The sequence below is a fragment of the Drosophila pseudoobscura genome, chromosome 4 (assembly GCF_009870125.1).
Source record: "Drosophila pseudoobscura strain MV-25-SWS-2005 chromosome 4, UCI_Dpse_MV25, whole genome shotgun sequence".
Taxonomy (NCBI): Eukaryota; Metazoa; Arthropoda; class Insecta; order Diptera; family Drosophilidae; genus Drosophila; species Drosophila pseudoobscura.
This window is the reverse complement of record NC_046681.1, coordinates 27,227,676-27,248,617: the sequence shown is the minus strand read 5'-3', so window position 1 is coordinate 27,248,617 and position 20,942 is coordinate 27,227,676. Positions and strand designations below refer to the sequence as shown.

General features: G+C 47.1%; 3 protein-coding genes and 1 long non-coding RNA gene across 9 annotated transcripts in view; 2 read left to right on the top strand and 2 right to left on the bottom strand.

The window, feature by feature from the left end:
- Window positions 1–54: 54 nt before the first annotated feature.
- On the top strand, window positions 55–3,216 carry LOC4817581 (histone-lysine N-methyltransferase SETD1A). Its single transcript, XM_001356949.4, has 3 exons — window positions 55–1,142; window positions 1,212–1,627; window positions 1,704–3,216. Exons 1-3 carry the CDS (start codon window positions 988–990, stop codon window positions 2,921–2,923), a joined length of 1,791 nt encoding a protein of 596 aa, XP_001356985.3. The 5' UTR covers window positions 55–987; the 3' UTR covers window positions 2,924–3,216.
- LOC26534319 (uncharacterized) lies at window positions 2,989–4,346 on the bottom strand. 4 transcript variants are annotated; one of them, XR_001451257.2, is made up of 3 exons: window positions 4,113–4,345; window positions 3,389–4,055; window positions 2,989–3,323 (listed from the first exon to the last, which is right to left on the bottom strand). It is a non-coding gene; the product is annotated as an uncharacterized lncRNA (long non-coding RNA). The 4 variants fall into 4 exon arrangements; XR_001451256.2 differs by having other exon boundaries at window positions 2,991–3,299; window positions 3,349–4,055; window positions 4,113–4,346; XR_001451258.2 differs by having other exon boundaries at window positions 2,991–3,312; window positions 4,113–4,343.
- A 45-nt stretch (window positions 4,347–4,391) lies between these two features.
- Dim1 (thioredoxin-like protein Dim1) lies at window positions 4,392–5,087 on the top strand. Its single transcript, XM_001356948.3, has 2 exons — window positions 4,392–4,560; window positions 4,621–5,087. Exons 1-2 carry the CDS (start codon window positions 4,483–4,485, stop codon window positions 4,969–4,971), a joined length of 429 nt encoding a protein of 142 aa, XP_001356984.1. The 5' UTR covers window positions 4,392–4,482; the 3' UTR covers window positions 4,972–5,087.
- A 1,311-nt stretch (window positions 5,088–6,398) lies between these two features.
- The window catches only part of LOC4817579 (uncharacterized), a 50,738-nt gene continuing 36,194 nt past the window's right edge, over window positions 6,399–20,942 (bottom strand). For all 3 annotated transcript variants that reach the window (XM_033380376.1, XM_015180865.2, XM_015180864.2), the window contains exons 3-5: window positions 10,244–11,005; window positions 9,862–10,184; window positions 6,399–9,795 (exon numbers count right to left, since the gene is read on the bottom strand). In XM_033380376.1, coding sequence (XP_033236267.1) covers window positions 7,714–9,795; window positions 9,862–10,184; window positions 10,244–10,988 — 3,150 coding nt within the window. In that variant the 5' untranslated portion in view covers window positions 10,989–11,005 and the 3' untranslated portion in view covers window positions 6,399–7,713. The remainder of the gene's footprint in view (window positions 9,796–9,861; window positions 10,185–10,243; window positions 11,006–20,942) is intronic.

The following is a 20,942-nucleotide window of genomic DNA, read 5'->3' as shown; positions in this document are numbered from 1 at the left end:
TTCTGCGTTATACCGAGAACTGGTTCTCTTCGGATAGCATTAAATTGAGATGTGAACGAGCGGAGACAACAGTATATAGCACGCCCGACCAGGTGCTAATCGGGAGAGACACGTTGCACTAGCAATTGCCGGGGTTTCTGACCCACATCCAACGGATCAGACATCCCCATGCCAAGGGAGTTGACAAATATTTTTGTATTTATTTCAGACTAGAAATCTTTTAATTTGGGTTACTCACGTCTTCAGTTAGACGGACTAGTAACCGTAATTGAATTGGTATAATTAACCATAGTTGGTGTACCGATATTTAGGAGGATGTATTAATATTAAATTTTCATTATCATACGACATTCTTTTCTGCAGCGGGCCGCATACTCGTAAAGCAACAACTCATGGAGATGAAAAATGTTACTAATTAGGTGCAAGATTTGCTGGCACACGCCCCGGCCAGCTAGCCAGTCTACTGACAAAAACAATATGGATGGACATGGCAGTTACATATCTCATAAGCACATGGAGAAGAGATTCGTTTGGTGGCAGAACCGTGCTGAGGAACTTATGTATAACGGAAGATGTGATCAGAAATGTGGAGTAACAATTCATTAGCACCTACGACGTCGACGAAATGAAAGTGCTGCTGCTGTTGCTGCCTCTGCTGTTGTGGACGGATAGATCAGCAGTATATAGATCACTTCTAGTAGCACCTTTTGCCCGGGAATCTGGGTCATGAAAAAACGAAATCACGAACTCGGGCTCCAGGGAGTCGAATAAAACCATTCCAACTGTAGTACTTCGTGGTATTCGAGAACTTCGCGCGACGCGATAAGGTGCCATTTCGGAGCTCCTACCAGTGGATATGACGAGTGTATAGCCCTAATAACTACTTTTCATTAGAGGCTAAGTGTTGAAATTAATCATTTACTCGTATGATAGTGTCCTGAAGTGTGCAAAGAAATACAGATACAGACACAGATACCATACCATATCATGAGAGTCGAACGCGCTAGGTGGGTGCTGCTGGCGTGTGTTGTCCTTTTCTTTGGCTGTGAACAGGTTCGGGCATACTCTCAAGTGTTGATCACTGGCGATCAGGGACCACGGATATTCAAGGCCTTAAATACGGATCTGATATTCCCCAAAACGTAAGTAAATCCTGGACAAAAGGATGGCCGAAAGAGACTCTGACTGACTCCCATCCCGTCCGCACACAGCTTCAACTCCAGTGAGAATGTCTTCTCCACCACTGAGGCGCCAGTGGCGACTTCCTCCTCCACAACAACGATTCCGCCTATTCCCTACAACCATCAACCGGAGTCGGTCGCGGAGACAACCAGTTCACCCGTTTTTGTCACTCCCTTGGGAGCGACCGAAGAGAAGGAATCAAATGCTGCTAATGAGGAGCTCCATTCCGAGCCGAGTATCGAAGGTGCCTCCACAGGACGGGCCGTCGATTATCGGACAGCCTATCCCTTTGGTCAGCTAATAACCCCCTTGCTAAAGGCCCAGCAATACAGCTCCCGACCTGCACAGACTCGCATCTATCCACAGGAAAGTCCCTCCCGGTACTCGTCTTCCTCATCACGGAACCCGAGTCGCTATCCGGCTGCGAAGCCCTATTACAAGAAAGGTATGTGGGGAGAGTCTCCTTTGAATTCAGTCGACGGATAACTTTAAATTTTGTTAAACAACTTTGAACTTTACAGGAATCAGCGACCGCTTCACTCCCGGTGAGAGCACTGCCGCTGGTCTTTTCAAGGGGCAGCACAAACACAATCATTCCCATGGCCAGGATGGCAAGGTTGCCTCTGGTTCCAATTCGGTGCCTTCATATGTCCCGCCAGGAGATGCTTACTCCTTTCCGCCCCTGAACACAAAGTATCCGTCGCCCTCCCAGGACCCAAAGGCGGCCTTGCCATCGGATACCGTAACAAGCTACTTACCTCCCGCATCGGGTGGCCTGAGCAACGCTGGTTATGTCTATCCGGGACCTCCAATGCCGGCTTCCACTGGCTACAAGTACCCTGGGCCTCTGGTCGGAGGTAATGGGGATAAGGATGCAGCCGCCAGTTCTCCCAGCGCGGCTCCGGTAGCAGATGATGATCAAGGAAGTGATGATGTGATTGGCGTATTGCCCGCCAGTGCCATGGATAATCTGCCAACAAAGGATCAGGATGGAAAGGATGCTGGGGATGCCGATGGAGGGGACGCTAACAGTGGAGGCGATATGGGTATGCCTAACACTGGAGATGATGGGGGAGATAACGGTGATAACTCACCTCTTCCTGCCCTCCATAATGACGGATCGCATGGAAACGATGATCACAAGTACGATCCCAGCATGGAGTACGCTACTCCCCCACCTGGATGGCTTGAATCTCACCCTGAATCGGCGGCTCCCAAGCCGGAAGATCACGGTCACGATCATGACCACATTCCAGACCATGATTCCATACACGATCACCACCACGGTCATTACCCGGGACACTTTGATTATCCACTCGCCTCCTATCCAGACGACACCTATCCCGAAGTTCTCTACGATGATCACCCGCACCATCACCATCACGTTCACCACCCACCGCCACCTCCTCCTCCTCCACCACCACCACCACCACCTCCTCCAACTGAGCCCCCACCACCACCACCGCCGCCAGAGCCACGTGTCAAGAAGTACAGTTACTTCTACATTGGCCGCAAGCTCTGGTACATCCCTCTGTACTTTACGGTGTGGTTCAGCTTCTACATTCTGTGGCTGATCATCAAGTCCATTGGACGGCACAAGGTCAACCTGCCAAACCACTACGTTTCGCGGCGCAGTGCGCCGGACTACTTCACCGAACAGGGCCGAGATGAATACATCAATAACATGACGGTTAAGGTGCTCGAACACATAGATAGCTTTAAGCAGAAATACTTGAACTGATAAGGGACTCTACGAATTATTTTTCGGCTAATAAAACATAATTTAATTTAAAAAGAAATTTTAAATATTCTTCGTCGTATTTGATTTTTATTTTACCAGCGAAGGATATATGGACCCTATTCGGTACTGGCCGAGGGGAGGCGGATCTGTCGAATCGTGGCAAAGATTTGGAATCTTCTGCACTTGTACTTCGAAACTCTTATAAATTCCCATATGTGAAAGGACACATTGGCATTTCATTCCGTTTTGTTTCATTAAAAGATGCTTATGCATTCCAAAAAATGTTCCCATAACTAAAAGGACACCGTCGTTTCGAATTATCATATAGTTCCTCTGCTACTTGGGTGGTATTTTTTTTTTGCAGGGATTCATGCAGCTGGAAAAATAGTCTAGAAATTTTCTGAATATTGGATATTTATACATACCACGATATGGTTTGTGCAGTTATCGTGTCTTTCCACTCACTTTGTTGATGGGACACTGAAAGTCTCTTGGCCGCTTGCAGCAGTCGGCATCGTGGACATTGTCACAGTTGTCACAGGTGGTACCATCGCAGCGCCAGAAGACGGATATACAGTCCTTGTTCATGTCACTACTCCCGGATAGCATCAGATGTTTGGGACACGAGCAGACCAGACGTCGTGAGTACTGCGTGTCACACCCCACTGGCTATGCAGTTGAGGAAACAATTTGTGAGCCGTGAAGATACGTGTGATTGCGCAGCACTTTCGCATCCGGTGTCCACACGGCCCGGATGTCGGTGATCTGCGACAGACGATGCAGGTCCGCGGAACGACGCTCTCCGTTGACAGTCTCCGTCCAGCCAGTACACAAATCCCCTAGGCGGCAAGGAAGTGTCCAGACTATCCCCCCAGTCTGGCCCGAATGATGACCTGATGGCTCCCGACATCTGTCGAGAAGAGCAGACGCCTCGCCTTCATGGCATGCACGGCAATGTTGCGAGGCTTCTGCGAGCTCGCCCAGGAAGCAAAAAGAGGCAATCTGGGTGATTGGGCAGGGCAGCGCCGGCTCTACCGAAACCAGGCACCACATTGACTGACTTTAGGACGATGGTATTGCCGGTAGCCAGTGTGTGTCCCAGTTTCCAGGCCAGTTTCAGCGATGGTCTGCTCTGTGGTCGGATTAATGGTTTGAAATGTTTTGCCCGATTTGCTCTTGTGCCACTTACTTGTTGATGAACACTCCGCGTAGAGCACATCCGGGGTGGTCTGGGGGCTGAGGGAGGGCAGAGTAGTGGGCCACAGCTTTAAAACGGCCGTCCACGGGAAAATCGAATAAAAAGATTACTTTGATTTTTTTCCGCAATTCAAATGGCAGTGTTTCGATAAGTCGCGACAGCACAATTCATATCGATTTAATTTTGACCTAAAAAATACCGAAAAGATTAAAATACCGTAGGCAGTCACCCTGATTGAAAATTTATATCGATATATTATATCATATCGACATAATACTATCAATATATTAAGTCCCATCTCTATACACTTTGTTTATGTTTTACCTTTTTCGCTGTAATTTGAATTAACAAACTCTCCAAGATGTCGTACATGCTCCCACATTTACACAATGGCTGGCAAGTGGACCAGGCCATACTCTCCGAAGAAGATCGTGTTGTGGTAAGAGATTCCCAGGCAACTGTGCCTCCTCCGATGTCATCCACACTGTGCTCTCCGCAGGTTATACGCTTCGGCCACGATTGGGACCCGGCCTGTATGAAAATGGATGAAGTCATGTACAGCATTGCGGAGAAGGTGAAGAACTTTGCGGTCATCTATCTGGTGGACATAACCGAGGTGCCGGACTTCAACAAAATGTACGAATTATACGATCCGTGCACGGTGATGTTCTTCTTCCGGAACAAGCACATCATGATTGATTTGGGCACCGGCAACAACAACAAAATCAACTGGCCGCTGGAGGACAAGCAGGAGATGATTGACATTGTGGAGACCGTGTATCGAGGTGCGCGAAAGGGTCGTGGTCTGGTCGTATCGCCAAAGGACTACTCCACCAAGTACAGATACTAAGGTGGATGGCGGCAGTAGGAGCTGAGATTAGTGTTCGAGTACCATCTTTAGGTCTAACAAATTGATCCCAAATACAAACGACTGTGGCACGAAACAAAGACTTTTGTGTATATGCATTTTCTTCTGGTTTATTTTACACTTGTCACAATTCTCATTGATATCGCTAACATTTACATCAATTTTCTTCTTTTATATATGTATAGGTATATATAACATTTAACTAAGTTTTGGTTTTTAAATAGCTCGTACTTTTTAAAAATTTTAATTCTTTCGTTAAAGTAATCTTTTGCATTAATGATTCTGTTTTGTAATAGTACTTATATTTGTTTTGTATCGATTTTCAATTGCTTTCATTTACCAATTTGATCAATTATTCTTCAAGTTTACAGAGCTACGTACATATGTACATACACTCGTATGTACTCGTATAAATATGGAAATTATATATGCATGTAATATGGATATGGAAATCAGGCCGGGCTGTGGCTAAAGTCGGAAATGTTGGTGTTAGTACAAAAGTATAAAAGAAAACGTCGCAACGAAAATGAATCAAAGATATCTAGATTAGTAAATCTGTGTATATATATTCGAAATTCGCTAACTGAATGTTTGGAAACGACATCCAACATTTTGTCTTCATTATGCGCGTCTGCATTTCATTTCTTTTTTATTGTTCATGTAATACAACAGCTCAGTTTTTAAATACATATTCGTTATGCTTAGAATTAACAATTGGTTCCGCTACTCATTATCTTATACAAGTTAGGTTTGCTCATTGTTTTCATTAAATGTATTATATATGTATGTTTATGTATAATTAGCTACATTATTAGTTTATATGTATATTTGCTCATTTGAAACAAATCAACGCTACAATTACAATATTTGCGAACCATCATTTCCTCTTACTCTTACCTACCAGCTTCAATCTTCAGCATATGTATAACCAACAATTAGATGATTTTTTTTTCTTCTATATATTTTTTTGATATACTCGTACCGTTTTAATTCCCAATTTCTAATACCATTTCCTAGGCGCCATTTGAGACGGATCTCATCGTACAAAATACTCACTAGTTTTTAAAAATATTCAAATAGGGCTCGATCTATACATAGTATTAGTTGTATATAAATATACATGCATATACATATGTATACTCGTACTTATGCATAGGAAAGGTACAAATTAGGCTCAGGCTGAGGCTCAGGCATGTGAGAGAAAGTCTCTAGAGTTTCGTTTCTAGCGGTTGCTTGGGTTTTGACGAAATTCAGTTCTATTATACAATAAATGGTTGTATTCAACAACAAACTGTGTATTTTGATTTGAATAATACCAGTTATTTGATTTGTATTCCACTTCACATTAATCTGCTTTAGCTTTCCTCACTTTCGGAGCAAATGCAGTTTCATAGAAAAATAGAGATGCGTAGGTGGGATGAGTTAGGAAGTTGTTTATATATGTATTTTCTTTATATTCTTTTGTAATCATTTTTAAATTTATATTCGTTTTCGTAACACTATTTTCTGACAACAACTCTATTATAATACCAACAATTTGTGTTCGAATAGGCAGGACGAAGGAGATGTGGAGATGTTCCTACAAATTCTGCACATAAGAGACATTTAGGCATTTTTAAGTAAACCCTTCGAGGTCCTTAGGCTTGTTTCGGTCAGAGTACTTCAGTTGCAAGGATAGATTGATATTGATCGTTGAAAAGTTGTCCTTGTCGTGCAATCTATATTCTAATTTACAATACTTTAAGTATTTGGCTGCTGTTTAAGACACTAGAACAGTTTTCATTCCATTTCAGGGATAGAAATAGATAGAGATAGAGAGAGTGATATATTCTAGCTGCTGGCGATCGATATATCTATAGAAATATATATAAACTTTAACCTCCACTCCTTTTGTCTGCATACAAATATATATATTCGTACACATCTCATCTCTTTCTGTAGATATAGATAGTGTGAAAATAAATCCGAGTATCACTACTTAACTTACAGAATCCTATTAACAATAATAGACAACAGTCTCTAAGTACGAATACATTGTTGCTGCTCTTAACCTTCTTCCTAACCTCAAGATATAGCTATACATATAGGTATAGTAGGCGTGTACTATAGCTACTGGTATCTGCATACACACTCATCCGTCAGTCTGTGCCGACTCGGAGTAACCCAAACTAACTTATACTGTGACTAAATGCGCTTAATCTAATCCTCCCAATATTAATATGCCTAAATACTCGTTTCATGATGGCTGGTCTTGAGCAACCCAGGAAATTGGCTGCCAGACCATGCGCTTACCAGTGCGACAGTGAAAACCTCTCCATCATCAAAGACATGATTACTTCAGGGACAAAAGATTGCACTTAGGAATTATAAAAAGGATTCTTATAAATTATTCGGAAGAAAATATCATCAGCTAATGATCAACTTGTGCTAACGGATGGATATATTTACAGAATAAAAGATATTGAGTAGTAGTAACTTTGAGAATACTGAGGAAACTATTTAAAGGAAAAAGTCGTTAGTTAGGGATCCCAATCTTGATAATCTTAGAGTCCGATTCTCGATATTATCACATACAAAATGTATCAGTAGAATCAATCTTGACTTGGCGGTTTTCACTGTAGCCCATCAGCCCATCACCATGCATACAAAAGTCGGTTGCTAAGCTCTTAAATACTGGCCCGGCCCACGGAACTGCATGCGTACTAGCAGCGGCAACAAACTGGGCTAGAAGAGTGTCTCCTTGGACCATTTTCTGGAAGTGCCGGGCAGGCTGGGATCGCGTTTGTCTTCGCCAGCCTCCACATTATCATCGTCTACATCCTCGTTGTCGTTCTCGTTTTCGTTCTCGTCGTCGTTTGGCAGCCTGATCAGGGGAAGCTCTAGCATGACGGCGGGCGTCGCAGTCGTTGTTGAAGTGGTGGTGGCTCTGGCTCCCACCTCATTGCTGGGCAGGCTTAGGTTCGTGGCGCTTTTGCTGATGCCTGCGGTAGCAGTGCCCTTTCGCAGTATCAGGTCCTTGAGGGAGGAGGGCACACAAATGCTCTGTGGGCGTGTAGCTATCACCGAGTCGGACTTGGAGGAGGGGCAGGGATCGTGATCGTGCACCAGTCTAGAGTTGAGTGGCAGTTGAGCTGGTTGCAGTGCCGGAGCCTCGCGGGCCTGGGAACACGCATAGTTATTGTCCATCCGGGGACTTGTGGTGGCGCTGGCGCTGGCACTGGGACTATGGCCGGGACTGGGAGTGGAGCGACCCACGCTGATCACCGTGTTCATACTGCTGTACTGTGTGTGGGTATTGGACTCTCCGCCACCGGTTCCTCCACCTCCGGCCACTGCGTCCAGGAGTCCCAGTTCCGTGTTGAGTGTGGAACAAGTGTCATCCTCCGTGGTGGTGGTCGTTGTGGTTGTCGTCGTCGTGGGCAAGCTCTGCGGATCGCTGTACTGCTGCAGCAGCGGGCCCCGGCGCGGTGGACTGTGGCTTACAATGGCGCCAAAGTGTGTCTCGAGAGGCACCGCCTCGGCAGTCACTGGCAGAACATGGCCCTGGAACTGTTGCAGCGGCAAAGACTGCCCACTGTGTGGCCCAATGAGAGACACACGATCGCTGGAAGCGGTACTGATGGTGCGATGCCGTTGGAGCAGCGGTCGACGTGGCCGGGCGCCCGTTCCTCCCCCACCCGCCGTAGCCACGCCACTCAGGCTCATCCGCTTCAAAGCAATGACCTGGGGCAAGGGATTGGGCTTAAGGTCGCCACTGGCCTGCACCGATGTGCCCTGGCCCTGTGCCGCTGCTGATTTTGCTGCCGCTGCGGCAGCTGCTTCGATGACCGCCATGGCCACGGCCTGCTCCTCGCTGTCGCTGCTCAACTGCTGCATATCGTCGTCGGTGTCTGCGGGACTTTCCAGCCCGAACACAGAGTCCTCCTCGAGGGAGCGCAGCTCGGAGTCGGGGCACTCCAGCGAGGAAATCTTAAAGGAACTTAGTGAGGCGAGTGGCGCTCTTTTTTCGGGATTTCCATTGACATTCAGCGGCACCTTGGCCGAGACTGAAATGGTCCCAAGGCTGAGACTACCATTCAGGCGGTCCAAGCTCACGGGAGTACTGTCCACGCTGATGCTGCTGGAGGTGGCCACCGTACCCGTACCCGTACCCCCATCCCCACCCGTGCTCGCAGGTGCCGCTGCATTGGCCGTATACGGGAAACTGTTGTTGTTGCTCTCGTTCCGCTGAAGCTCCACGAGAGTCAACTTTCGCCTCACTCCCAAACGGAGCTCCTCCGAGGGCGAGTCACAGAAGTGGAAGGCCTGATGTGCGCTGGTAGGCGGGGCCGATTGAATGGGCTTGGGCAGCGGCAGCCCCAGTTCCACAGTGTCCGCCAGCGCGGTCTGGTTGTAGGGATACACGTCCACGGTATCCGCACTTATCGAATGAATCTGCTGCTTACGTCCCGCCTGGGCACTGTCCGGATCGTAGGAGACAATGCTGTGCTTTCGCTTAACGCTGGGCGCACTCAGGCACGAGCTCCGCGGCGGCGTCGATGTCGATATAGCCATGTTCGAGGGATCGTGAATGCTGCGCTCCGACGGACACGGCGAAGCCTTCGGCGTGGGCTGTATCACCTGGATGTCCGGGTAGTAATAGTCCCAGTTCTCGATACTTGATGTGCGCGATGCCGTCGATAGCTTCCTCTGCAGCGTCGGCGGCAGATTGCTCATGCCCAGCGTATAGGCGGAGGTGCGACGCTCTAGGTAAGAGCTGTCCGTGCTGCAGCAGGTCATGGCACTGCTGCGACGTGAGTCGTGACCCTAAGGATGAGAACAAGAGAAGGATATTGGTTGGAGGCATTGTATTTCAATGTGTTGTTTACTCACCGCCATGGGTACGGACAGAAAACCCTGCTTGCTGCGCGTGGAATCTGTGCGCTGATGATGTAGGTGTTCCGGCTCGTCGCGAGCATCCCTCTGCATGTACTCCTCGTGCTCCAGCTCGTCCTCGGTCTCGACAAAGTAGTCGTCGGTGCCAAAACTGCCGCCCATGGGATAGTTGCTGAAGATGCGCGAGGATTCCGAGCCGCTCTTGCGACGTCCTATGGGACCGGGCGGACCGCCGCCGGCGGACATGGCCGAGTAGGAGAAGCGTCGCGGTGGCTCCAGGAGATAGCTATAGCCCATGGGGACACCAGCACCCACGCCACCTAAAAAAAGCAGGAGGATTTAGATTCGTAGATTGTAAGAAATCCCTTGATGAACCTACCCACTGATCCGCAACGATAGCCTCGGTTCAGCAATGGCGGGGCACTCACATTACCCAAGGAGAGCATCCGCTGGCGGCGGTACACCATGGCATCGTACTCATCCGGGTATATGGACATCCCCGTGGCTACAATGGCCTCTTGGATCTCGCGCTCCTCCTCCTCTTGCATGCACAAGGAGGCCACTGCCGCCATCTTGGGGTCCTTCAGCACTTTCAGGGTCTCGTTGCTGCTGCTCCGACTCTTCCACACGATGAGGAACACCATTAGGCCAAAGAAACCGCCCAGCGTGGCCGCGATCCTCACGCCGGTCATCACGTCGTAGGTGGCGAAGAACTCCTCCCGGATCCTTGCTCGCTCAGCGGCATTCTCGGCGTCGGTCAGATTTCGCTCGCCCGGAGGCAGCAGTGGCATGTAGGGCGTGGCCGTGTTGTGGGCGGGTGCAGGTGCAGCGGTGCTTTCATTTCGTGTGGCAGTGTTGTTGTTGCTGTTGGTGTGCGTCGGCGGTGTCGGTGATGGCGATGGAGTCTCCTGTAGGACATCGGCGCTGGTATCAATGAGTGCTGCCGCTCGGGGCCTGCTGTTGTTGTTGTTATGGTTGCTGGTGGCACGGCGGGTGATGCGTTGAGGCAAGCCTGTGGCATGACTAGGATGAGGAGGAGGTGGTGCTGTTGCAGTGTCTGTTGCTGTTTTTGCTGTTGATGGCGTTGCTGCAGACGACGAGGCACGTCGTGAAAGTTTTGCCATCTCTATTGAAACATTTTCTGCAATCGATAAAGAGTCAACAAAAGAATTAGTATTCGTTTGTAATTTCATCAATCTCATTCATAAATCTAAATCCCCAATACTACTATATTAAGAATACGTTTAAAGCAGCCAGGAAAACAAAACGTCGTCTTGTCCGCAAGCTCTACTAAGGAAAAGATTATCGACGACTATCGTCTTCGGCTTCGGTGTGGGCGTCTATAGGGCGTCTCTGCATGAACAAGCTCTACGTGGTGGAAGATCAGCGGCTGCCGGCACACCGCCTCTTATGGCGACCCGCCCTACGGCGGTTTGGTATCGAACCAACAGGAAATTCCTCTGGAGGTGCCACTGGATGAATTCAAAGTGATCCTCGAGTATATTTACTCGGGGACGCTGCCTCAGTCCAAACTGGACTTGCATGCAATCATCGGCATGCTTAATTTGGCCCATCTTTACGGGTTGCAGAACGTCGAGGCTGGCATAAAACAATCTCTGCTGCAGAAACTGGATCTCAGCAATGTGTGCATGATACTGAATGGCGCACGCTCAACCAGCTGATTGAAGAATGCCTTAAATTTATGGACCGCAATGGGTCCGATCTACATAAGCATGATTTCTTCGAAATGCTGTCCAAAGAATCACTTGAGGAAGTTTCACACTGTGTGCAAATGGAGTCGCCACAATCCGAGCGTGGACATCAAGCGGTCATCTCGCTAGTACGTCTCCCTCTTAAGACTATCTATGATCTGGTGAAAATGACCACTGGAAAGAATCTGCCCTACCGTGCACTTGTTTTGCCGGTGGTGAATGATGCAAGCCCGAGATGATGATGTCTTCGATCTGAGCAGCGTTTATATAATCGACTTTATTTTAGTGACTGGTTGTAATGGTGTGTACTTCGTGGTAGTTTCTTTTTACAAGACTCACTGGGATCGTGTAGGATCAAGCAAAAATGCATGCCACTTCTACTTCGAGGCGCCACCCGTGCGCTACATTCGTATCGTAAGAAGGGCTCAAGCCTTGGAGGCATATAAACTGGAGGTCAAATGTCTCTGCAAATAGTCGTTAGTCGTACCGAAGATTAAAAGATAATAGATTTCCAGAATGAAAGCAATTGTTTTGAATGTATGATAAACAGAAATCCAATAAAATCATATTTGAACGACCTTTATGGAGGAAACAATAATTTCTTTCAATCCCCAACACTTCTCACTTCGCCTCCTATTTTCCATGCCCTAATGACTTCCGTCCATCTTCCAGCCCTCATTCTTGTTTTTCGTCACGCACTCCCGCACTCCCGCCCTCCCCTTCACGCCCACAGCAATTAAAACGCCATAAACTCATCCACATTTCTTGGCGCATTCTTCGCCAGCGCCTCAAAGTTTTTAATTGTTTTCAGCTTTTCTCTCCACCCCATCCCACCCATTCCCCTTGTTTACCCAGTCGACGACTCCTCTTTTTCTGCACCTTTCCATTTTCCTCTTGCCACACGCTCTATGTAGCATTCGCTTTGCGAAATAGCTTGGTAAATTTTTAACATTTCGCTAAAAATGAGTAAATTAAGGTATATACATATACATATATACACGAATATGCTATATAGGCGAGAGTTTAGGAGTGTACCATCCTCTCCTTTCTCATTTTCAGCTTTCACTCCCAGTTTCCTTTCTTCTTTCATCATGTCATCTAACCTTCTTTTGGACAGTTTCTACCTAAACTTTTTAGATGCCGGTATTCTTTTGCCATTCGTACTATTCGCAAGGTTTTCCCAAGAGAATTCAGTCGGGTTAAGGTACAGCGATATCCTTGGATTTTTGAACAAGTTGGACGCTCAATAATTCAGAACGACTTTGTACCCACAGTTGCCTGTTGCCGTTTCATGTACATATGTACATACATACATACATTTGCCATTGTCATTGGCAGCTAGTTGGCCAGGACTCGCCCCCTTGCCCACTCTCCTCTTCGCACATAATTGTTCTTTTTGTATTGAAAGTCGCGCATTTGTGGAGCTTCGCTCTGCTGATTTTTCTATCTCAGTTGTTCTTTTCTCCCACACAATTCTATCCATCTCTTGGTCTCGTTCCACATTTTTGTTGTTTTATGTTTTACATAGTTATATGTATGTACATTTGGACCATGTTCGGGGAATGCTTGCTTGAATTTCTGCCAAGGACATGGCCAGTCAGTCAGAGCCGAAATGATTATTGTAAAAGTTTTGGTCGAACACTCGTTTTCCACCTCAAGCTCCTACCTTGGCTTATTCCGCTTCTCCATTTCTTTTCATACACTTTATTTTCCTATCTCTCTGTCTGTTGATACTTCTCTCTCTCTTTCTCTGTTCATCGTTGTCTGGCAAACAAAAAAGTTTTAATGGCTAGTATACATTGGCCATAATTCGTGTCCAACTTCCTTGCACATAATGAGAAAAAATGTAAAATAAAATTTGCAGTCGAAGCAGTTTGAAGTGATTTTTAATGGTCTCACAGTTGCCGCCGAAAACTTTTACCTGGCAATTATACATTTGAGTTCTCCTAATGGCTGACTACTTTTGGTCTACTTTTGTTCTACTAAATTCAAGGTTTGAACAGCACCAGTCCATTTGATAAGACAAATTGAATTAGTATTTCAGAGGGTCAAACAATACTTATAATTTATTCTTAAATATTTCCATACATTTATAATAGATGTATTTCCATATTCCTTCCTTCGTTCGTTCAATATTTACTTTTATGTTCTTCCACACATTCAATTTATATCCAATCATCAAGAAAGAAATGAAATTACATTCAAAAATTGCAAAATGAACAAACGAAAACGAAAACGAAAGGAGAAAAGCTTTTCATCGCGAGGGAACAAAGTTATTGAATACTTCTAATAAGTTGCAGCTTTCGTTGAGCATTCACTGGCCTTCGATGTACGGAAAATTGAGGCAACAACTCGTATATGTACATGCCCCAAAAAAAAAAAGAAAGACAGAGTGTTGAAGCTACAGTTGAGCTGTATTGATGGATTAGCACATTTGGGGATTGGGGCTTAGCCAGGCACCAAACTGAACGGATAATTGCCTGAGGGTCGCCTTCGGTATACGAGTATACAATGCAGATAGATATGTATCTGACAAAAAAAAGAAATATATACATAGAGTACATTAACAAAGTCCGCGTGATGAGTGTGTGTGCGTTCTATCAACGCCATATCGATGGTGGAACAGGGAGACATACTCGTACTGGGGAAAATGAGCGGAAAATGGGTAACCAAACTAACCAGACAACAACAATGGGTACAATGTGTTGCTTGTTGCTCGTTTCTCTGTTGCACGAATGATGAATGATGGTGGTTAGACAATGTACAACGGACAAACGGACAAACATGCTGACAGGCGGCCTCGACTCGGCTCGGCGTGGACTTGAATTCATGTATACGGTGCGTATGCGTAATGTGTATGAGATATGGAAGGATGGATGGAGAGTATAATAATTCATCATGCCCACGGCATGTCTGCCCTATATACATACTTGTACGAGAATCTGGCATTTGTTGTTACTGTCATATTTTTTGTGCCTTTGAGCGCATATTCACCAAACTTTGGCAAATGAAATTGACGGCAAATCAATTGAAATTGTATATAAATATACTTGTACGTGTATATCCGTACTTTTATATATAGATTATGTTTATATACACATACATGTAGTACTCCCCCGCACAACAATGTCTTTGTCTGGCTGTGTGTTGCACATTTTGCCCCCACATAAAATTGAGTTTTGCTTTGAGCTGCGGCTCTTTCCTTCCCTCTCTGCCTCAACAAAGGAAACCATTCGTGTGGATTGAGGCGTACAGAAATAAATACACAGCAGCTGATTTGAATAGAAACAAGGGCATTTGTATTGAAAGTTTCGTGTTTAATGGGATATACTTATTTCAGCGCGGATTCAGCCTAAGGGCTGCTCCTGGGGTTTTCGAATTAAAGAATAATTTTATAATAGTTTTTGATCATTGGTTTTCATTATTGTTTTCCAAGAATACGACTACTTTCTGTCACAATCAAATAATATATTCACAGTTCATATTCCCTATTTAACTGGCCAGGATTGTCATCTCTCCCACACGCACCACCTCCTAAGCATCTCAAGTATGCCGCCCACACAGCCAGACACAAAATACAGAAAGAGACACAGACACAGACACAGAGACATAACCACCTAAGCGGCTTATAGAAGCATTAGGCAAATGAAAATATTCAGCAGCAAAAATTTGTGGCCTTTTTTTGATTCGATTTACATTTTGTACTTATCTTTCAGCTTCTTCCCTGGCTTCGAGCTTCTTTTTAATTAGCTAAAATGTTGACTAAGCGGCAGAATTGAAAATTCTGACCTGCAATTTAAAGAGCCTCCAAAGAGAGGCTACCAGAAGCTTGCAAGCTGGATTTTAAGAGTCTGCCAGGCTTATTAGTGTCTGCTTTGTCTATGGTTTGAGGCAGGGACACAATGGCACAGAGCCAGCCAAATTATGAGCATTATGGCATGCCCCAGCCACACCTACAAGTGCCTACAATACCTACATACCATCTTGCCACAGAGCTTGGGCCCGTCCCGTGCGCCATTTAACAAACATTCCGTTAATCTGCTACACTTGGCAGCGCCATGGCCACGAGGCTGCTGCTGCCTGCCACATCCGCTCCAGTGTCTGTGTCTCCACTGTATGGGGCACTGCACGGCACGGCAATGGGTGTCCTCGTTGTTACTGCTTATTGTTGTGCTTTTATTGTTACGGCCATGTTTTTTTCTCCCTCTTCCCGCCCTTCCCTCCTCTTACTCCTAATCCTCCTCCGTCTGCTGAGCCTTCTGCTTCTCCTTTTTTTGAATGCTCAATAAAAGGTATGAGGATTTTGACGGGATGTTTGCAGCTACGAGCCCTAACTGGCTGTTACTTTCAAATATAGATGTACAGATCGAGAATATATCTGCCGATCTATCGAAAATCAATTTTTTGTAGGAAAAACTGTTTTTTTTCCGAGGCCACAACAAGAGCGATCGAGTCTTTAAGGGTATTAAAAAGTTCGACTTCGCAGATAGTCTGCTTTTCTTGTTGTTTCATTTGGGGGCATTGTTGGCTGCCTCTTCCTTCGGCCTGCCCCCAATACCCCCTGTAGATATAAGAGCATATATATGTTCTTTTTGTCTTTAGGGCTAAGCGTTTTACGTTTATGATCCCAACTCAGACCCCAATACATACCCAGGCACAGACATGAGCCTGAATCCATGTGAGCCCGCCCACGGGCCACGACACGCCTTCAACGTTTTTGTGTCGCTGGCGAATGTTTGTTGGAAACCGAAATGACTTTTGAATTGCATTTAGGTTATTGCCACTCACTGGAGCACAAATTATGCACTTAAAGTCAATTTTTTTGACAAACAGCCACGCATCAGGAATTCCCAATCCAAATCCCTCCTGCCATGACAGAAATTCGATTGCTTGCCCTTAAATGTGTCACGTTTTGAATTTGTTCTACTTTTAATATTTGCTCAAATATTTACCAGGACTACGTGCCTGGCCTCAGCAAAAATCGCCAAGGCCCTATGGATATAACGATAACTGACTGGAAGATGGCCTCGAGGGCCACTCTCCCGTCTCTAAGCTGCTGGTGGAGTGACTTCTGAACCATTTTCCTCCGACTTTGTGACTTTCTGACTTTCTGGATCTCTCTTTTTCCATTTTGTACGTTAATAATTTACTGTCAACTTGTATATTTATTGCTTAATCACTCGGAAGACCACAGATAATATTCGACGAATGTCTGTGCGGAGTTCTGTTTATGTTTACATATACCTATGCATCTGTGTTTGTGGCCTGCCTATAAATCAAATGGGAAAGCATTCGGTTTGGTAAATGAAGTCAATTTGTAGTCAAAAGTCAAACGCTTTGTGTGGATTCAATTGCTGAAGCACTGGGCTTAGGGGCAGATTAAAGACTGCCTGGACTGCCAGGATGTTGAGAAATAAAGCAACATGAAACGGATTAAAGGTGTAATAGAAAGTTAATCCCATACAGAATGATGATATATGGACTAAAGGTGATTAAAATTCCAGTAAACACAATTTAAGAAATTCCATAGGAATTCATTCCAAAGGGTTCTATTGGAGCCGAGGTAACTGAGCAATCATAGATTTATTAGATTTCCAGCAATACAAAGAAATACCAGAAATTACTTGATGATTAATTTATATCCCGTTGTAGTTTTTGCACTCGATAAAACCCATCATTAGTCTATGGACTTAAGTGCCCAAAGCATCCATAAAATAGCATTCACATTTAGTGGCTAATGATTATCCCAGTCTCGACCTAAACTTCCTCATGGCTCTATAAAAAAAACCATTAAGCCTTTGCTATTGCCATTCCGAATGCTGTGAAAAAGAACGCCGGTCGAGCAGCTGGCTCTGGCTCTGGCCACAGGGGCCTGCGAAGTAGTTAAATTAACAACTAATTTAAAACAATTTTTATGTGGCAGCCAGACAAATGGCTCGCCACCCAATTCTTTGCAGTTCCCGCACGAGCAAATAAGGAGCATGGCCGTGGACATGGACAATGCTCGTAATGTCTGTTCTGTCACTGGCTCAGGCTGTCCAGAAGTCCCGTTGATGTCCTCTGTCCTCTGTTCTGGACTGGACAAAGAAGTCTAGACAAATTTATAACGACTCTGTTATCCTGTTTGTGGGACATCGGCATCAGCAACAACAGCATTCCGGGCATTCCATTTTGGACATTTCATTTTGACACAAAGATTGACAAATGGTTATGTGGGGGGTTTTTGGGGTCAGCTGTTGTTGTGACATGTGTGTGACGGGGAGTCGTGTCGTCGAGTGTTAATTAAATGGTGAAGTCGAGCAGCAGTTCGCTTCAGTTAATTTTGTTCACTGGTGTAGTTTATTTCTAGTATAAAACATTAAAGAAGGGCTGGCTTTGGGAGTCGAATGCCGTGATACCCTTGCAGATGCAGCGGTTCAATTGTTGGCTTAAGATATAGTTATCTGGTTGATATTCTTTATAGCTAAGCTATGTACACAAATATCTCAATCTGAAACAGAAGAGTTTTTGCTGTTAAAGACTTTTTCTGTTCCTTCACTGCGTTAAAAAAATATTCTGAAAATCGTAATACCCACCTGCCGGGGTGTAATAAAGAATTGCAGACACACACATGGCGTATACGTAATTTACTTCAACGCCACAACAGATGACATTAAGTATCGCTCTCATATTGTCTCTTTCTCTCGCTCTGTCTCACTTAACTCTCTCTTTACTGCTCTGGCGACACTTGACTTGTGTTTTAGTATATAGTATATGCCCATCTGTATCCTTTACAGCGGCGTTAAAGTGCCAAGCAAAGAAGATATAATGAAAGCGCCACAAAGTATGCAATGGTTTTCCAAGCACCCACCCACATACACACACACACACACACGGACAGAGGCATGAGTAGTTGAGCGTTTTCAAGTGCGGTTGTTTCGAATCACGGGCTCCTGATTTTCCGTTTTCAGCATCCGCGCTGCGCGTGTTACCTGGAAGAAAAACTGTTGAGAGCAGGTTGCTGTCGCACCGGTACGTACTGCGTATAAAAACCGGCCCCACCGGCATCCCGCTCTGTTGCAGGGGCACAATCAGTGCGCTCCATCCAGCAGGGGAAGGGGGGGTGAACCCTTGTTTTGGCGCCTTCCACTTCCACTTTCCACATTGTTGGTGGAGGGGAAAAAAGGAATTCTCACTCAACTTTTCTTCTTTCTTCTTCTTCTCGTCCGGAGCTTCACACACAGCAGCTGACTGCGCCGCCAGACAGGTGATCGCGTAGAGTTGCCACACGGACGGTGTTGCCAGACAGCCCCGATCTACCCAGGGTTGCCAGAGTGTTGGAAAGAGCTGGATTTGCGCGCCAACGGAGGGAGATTTCAAGTTCGAAATTCAAATACTAAAGTAATCAACGGAATGGAGGAGGAGGAAAAGCTCGCCTTCAGGAAGGGTAGCATGCTCGCCCGATCGCCGGCACCCGAGCCATCTCCATCTCCAGCAGCAGCGGCGCAGAGTCGGGACCTTGACTCTAGGGAGACCCCCAAGAGGGTTCGGGACCCAGCCAGCCCGGGAAGTTCCCAGAGGCAAACGCCGCCCAAGAAGAGCAAGGCCCACCAGGAGGCCACCTGCCTTGAGAACCTCTCGGAGCTGGGAAAAATCCTTGATGAGGTTCAGACCAGGATGATGGACAAGAATACGCGTCACATCAACATGGCCACCAGAGCACTGTTCGTGCGCATGAAGGAGCTGCACTCGAACATCATCCAATCGAGCCAAGAGGCCGCAGCGGGTAGGTGCGCGCCGCAGGAAGGCTCCGACGCCCAAGGCCTGTGCCCGAAATGCTCACAGAGCACGCGGAGCGCAGACAAGGAGCAGCAGACAACGACCGTCTGGAGGAAAGATGCCGCAGCGCAAACCGAACCGTGGCGCAGACTTAGCCAGCCATCCGTGGCCGAAGGTCCATTGGGGGAGCCGGGAACCCCACCTACGCGCCCAAGGCAGCGAAAAGGAGCTATCGCAACCAAGAGGACCCTTAAAAAGGCCCCGTTGCGGCCACGCGGAGATGTGGCGACGACCAGCGCCACGAGGCAGCCCAAGAGCCCCGGAATCCCGGACAGCGAATGGAGCGTGGTGGCCAAGAGGCCGAGAGCAGCGCGCCGCGCTCGCCCAGACGCGGTCATAGTTCAGGCCCCCGGGAAGTCGTACAGCGAGGTTCTGGCAATGGTCACCAGACGGCACGACAACCAGCTTTCTGACCTGGGAAGCTGCGTCTCCAAGGTACGCCGTACCACAAACGGCAACCTGCTGCTGGAGGTTGCAAAAGACAGCGTGGAGAGTGCTGAGGGCATGAAGGCCAGCATCGCACGTGTCCTCGGCGATGGAGCGTCTGTGCGAGCAATGACGGAAGACTCGAAGGTGGTCATACTGGAGATACGGGACATCGACTCCCTCGCGACGGAGCAGGAGATCTGTGCCGCTCTAACTCGCCAATTCAACATTGACGAGGGTCGAGTAAGAGTCCGCAGTCTGCGCCGCGGATACGCGGAGTCCCAGCTGGCGGTGGTCAGCTTGCCCTTCTCCCTGGGCCAAGCGGTCCTGAAAGGCGGCAAGGTGAGGATCGGCTGGACCATATGTAGGATCCGGGAAAGAGATGGACTCCCAAGGTGCTACCGATGCCTGGAACCCGGGCATATCGCACGGAACTGCAAGAGTTTAGTGGACAGGAGTGGCTGCTGCATCAAATGCGGGGAAAAAGGGCACAAAGTTGCAGAATGCAAAAAAGAGCCTACGTGCTTTATCTGCTCAGCAGCTGGAAAGAAGGAGGTCACGCACCAGGCAGGCACTAAAAACTGCCCAGCTACGCGAAGCGGGGTCGGCAAAACCAGGACGACATGCAGTTGATTCAACTCAACCTGAATCACTGCAGGGCCGCACAGGATCTCCTGACACAGACGGTGCGCGAGCTTGGCTCTGATGTGGCACTCCTCAGCGAACCACATAAGGTGGGCAGCAGCAGCGACTGGGCCACGGACCTTACTGGCAAAGCGGCCCTGTGGCTCTGTGGCGTCGACGCGCCGCAATTGAGCGACACCAGGTCGGCTGACGGATTCGTCCGAGGGTATGTAGGCGGCATATGGTTCTACAGCTGCTACCTGGCACCCAGCCTCTCACTGGAGACTTTCAGCCGCATTATGGACGAGCTGAGCTGCGATCTGCGAGGACGGAACAACGTCGTAGTCGGAGGCGACTTCAACGCCTGGGCCCTGGAATGGGGGTCCTCCCGTACTAACGCCAGAGGCCGCACGGTGCTGGAGGCTTTTGCCTCTCTGGACGTCGTCCTTCTGAACGAAGGGTCCCAACAAACTTTCAGCAGGGCAGGTGCAGGGTCGG

Coding starts and splice junctions, on each gene's coding strand:
- Dim1 (XM_001356948.3), top strand. CDS start 4,483: ATGTCGTACATGCTCCCACATTTACACAATGGCTGGCAAGTGGACCAG. Junction 4,561..4,620: donor CCGAAGAAGATCGTGTTGTG/GTAAGAGATTCC, acceptor TGCTCTCCGCAG/GTTATACGCTTCGGCCACGA.
- LOC4817581 (XM_001356949.4), top strand. CDS start 988: ATGAGAGTCGAACGCGCTAGGTGGGTGCTGCTGGCGTGTGTTGTCCTT. Junction 1,143..1,211: donor GATCTGATATTCCCCAAAAC/GTAAGTAAATCC, acceptor GTCCGCACACAG/CTTCAACTCCAGTGAGAATG. Junction 1,628..1,703: donor GAAGCCCTATTACAAGAAAG/GTATGTGGGGAG, acceptor TGAACTTTACAG/GAATCAGCGACCGCTTCACT.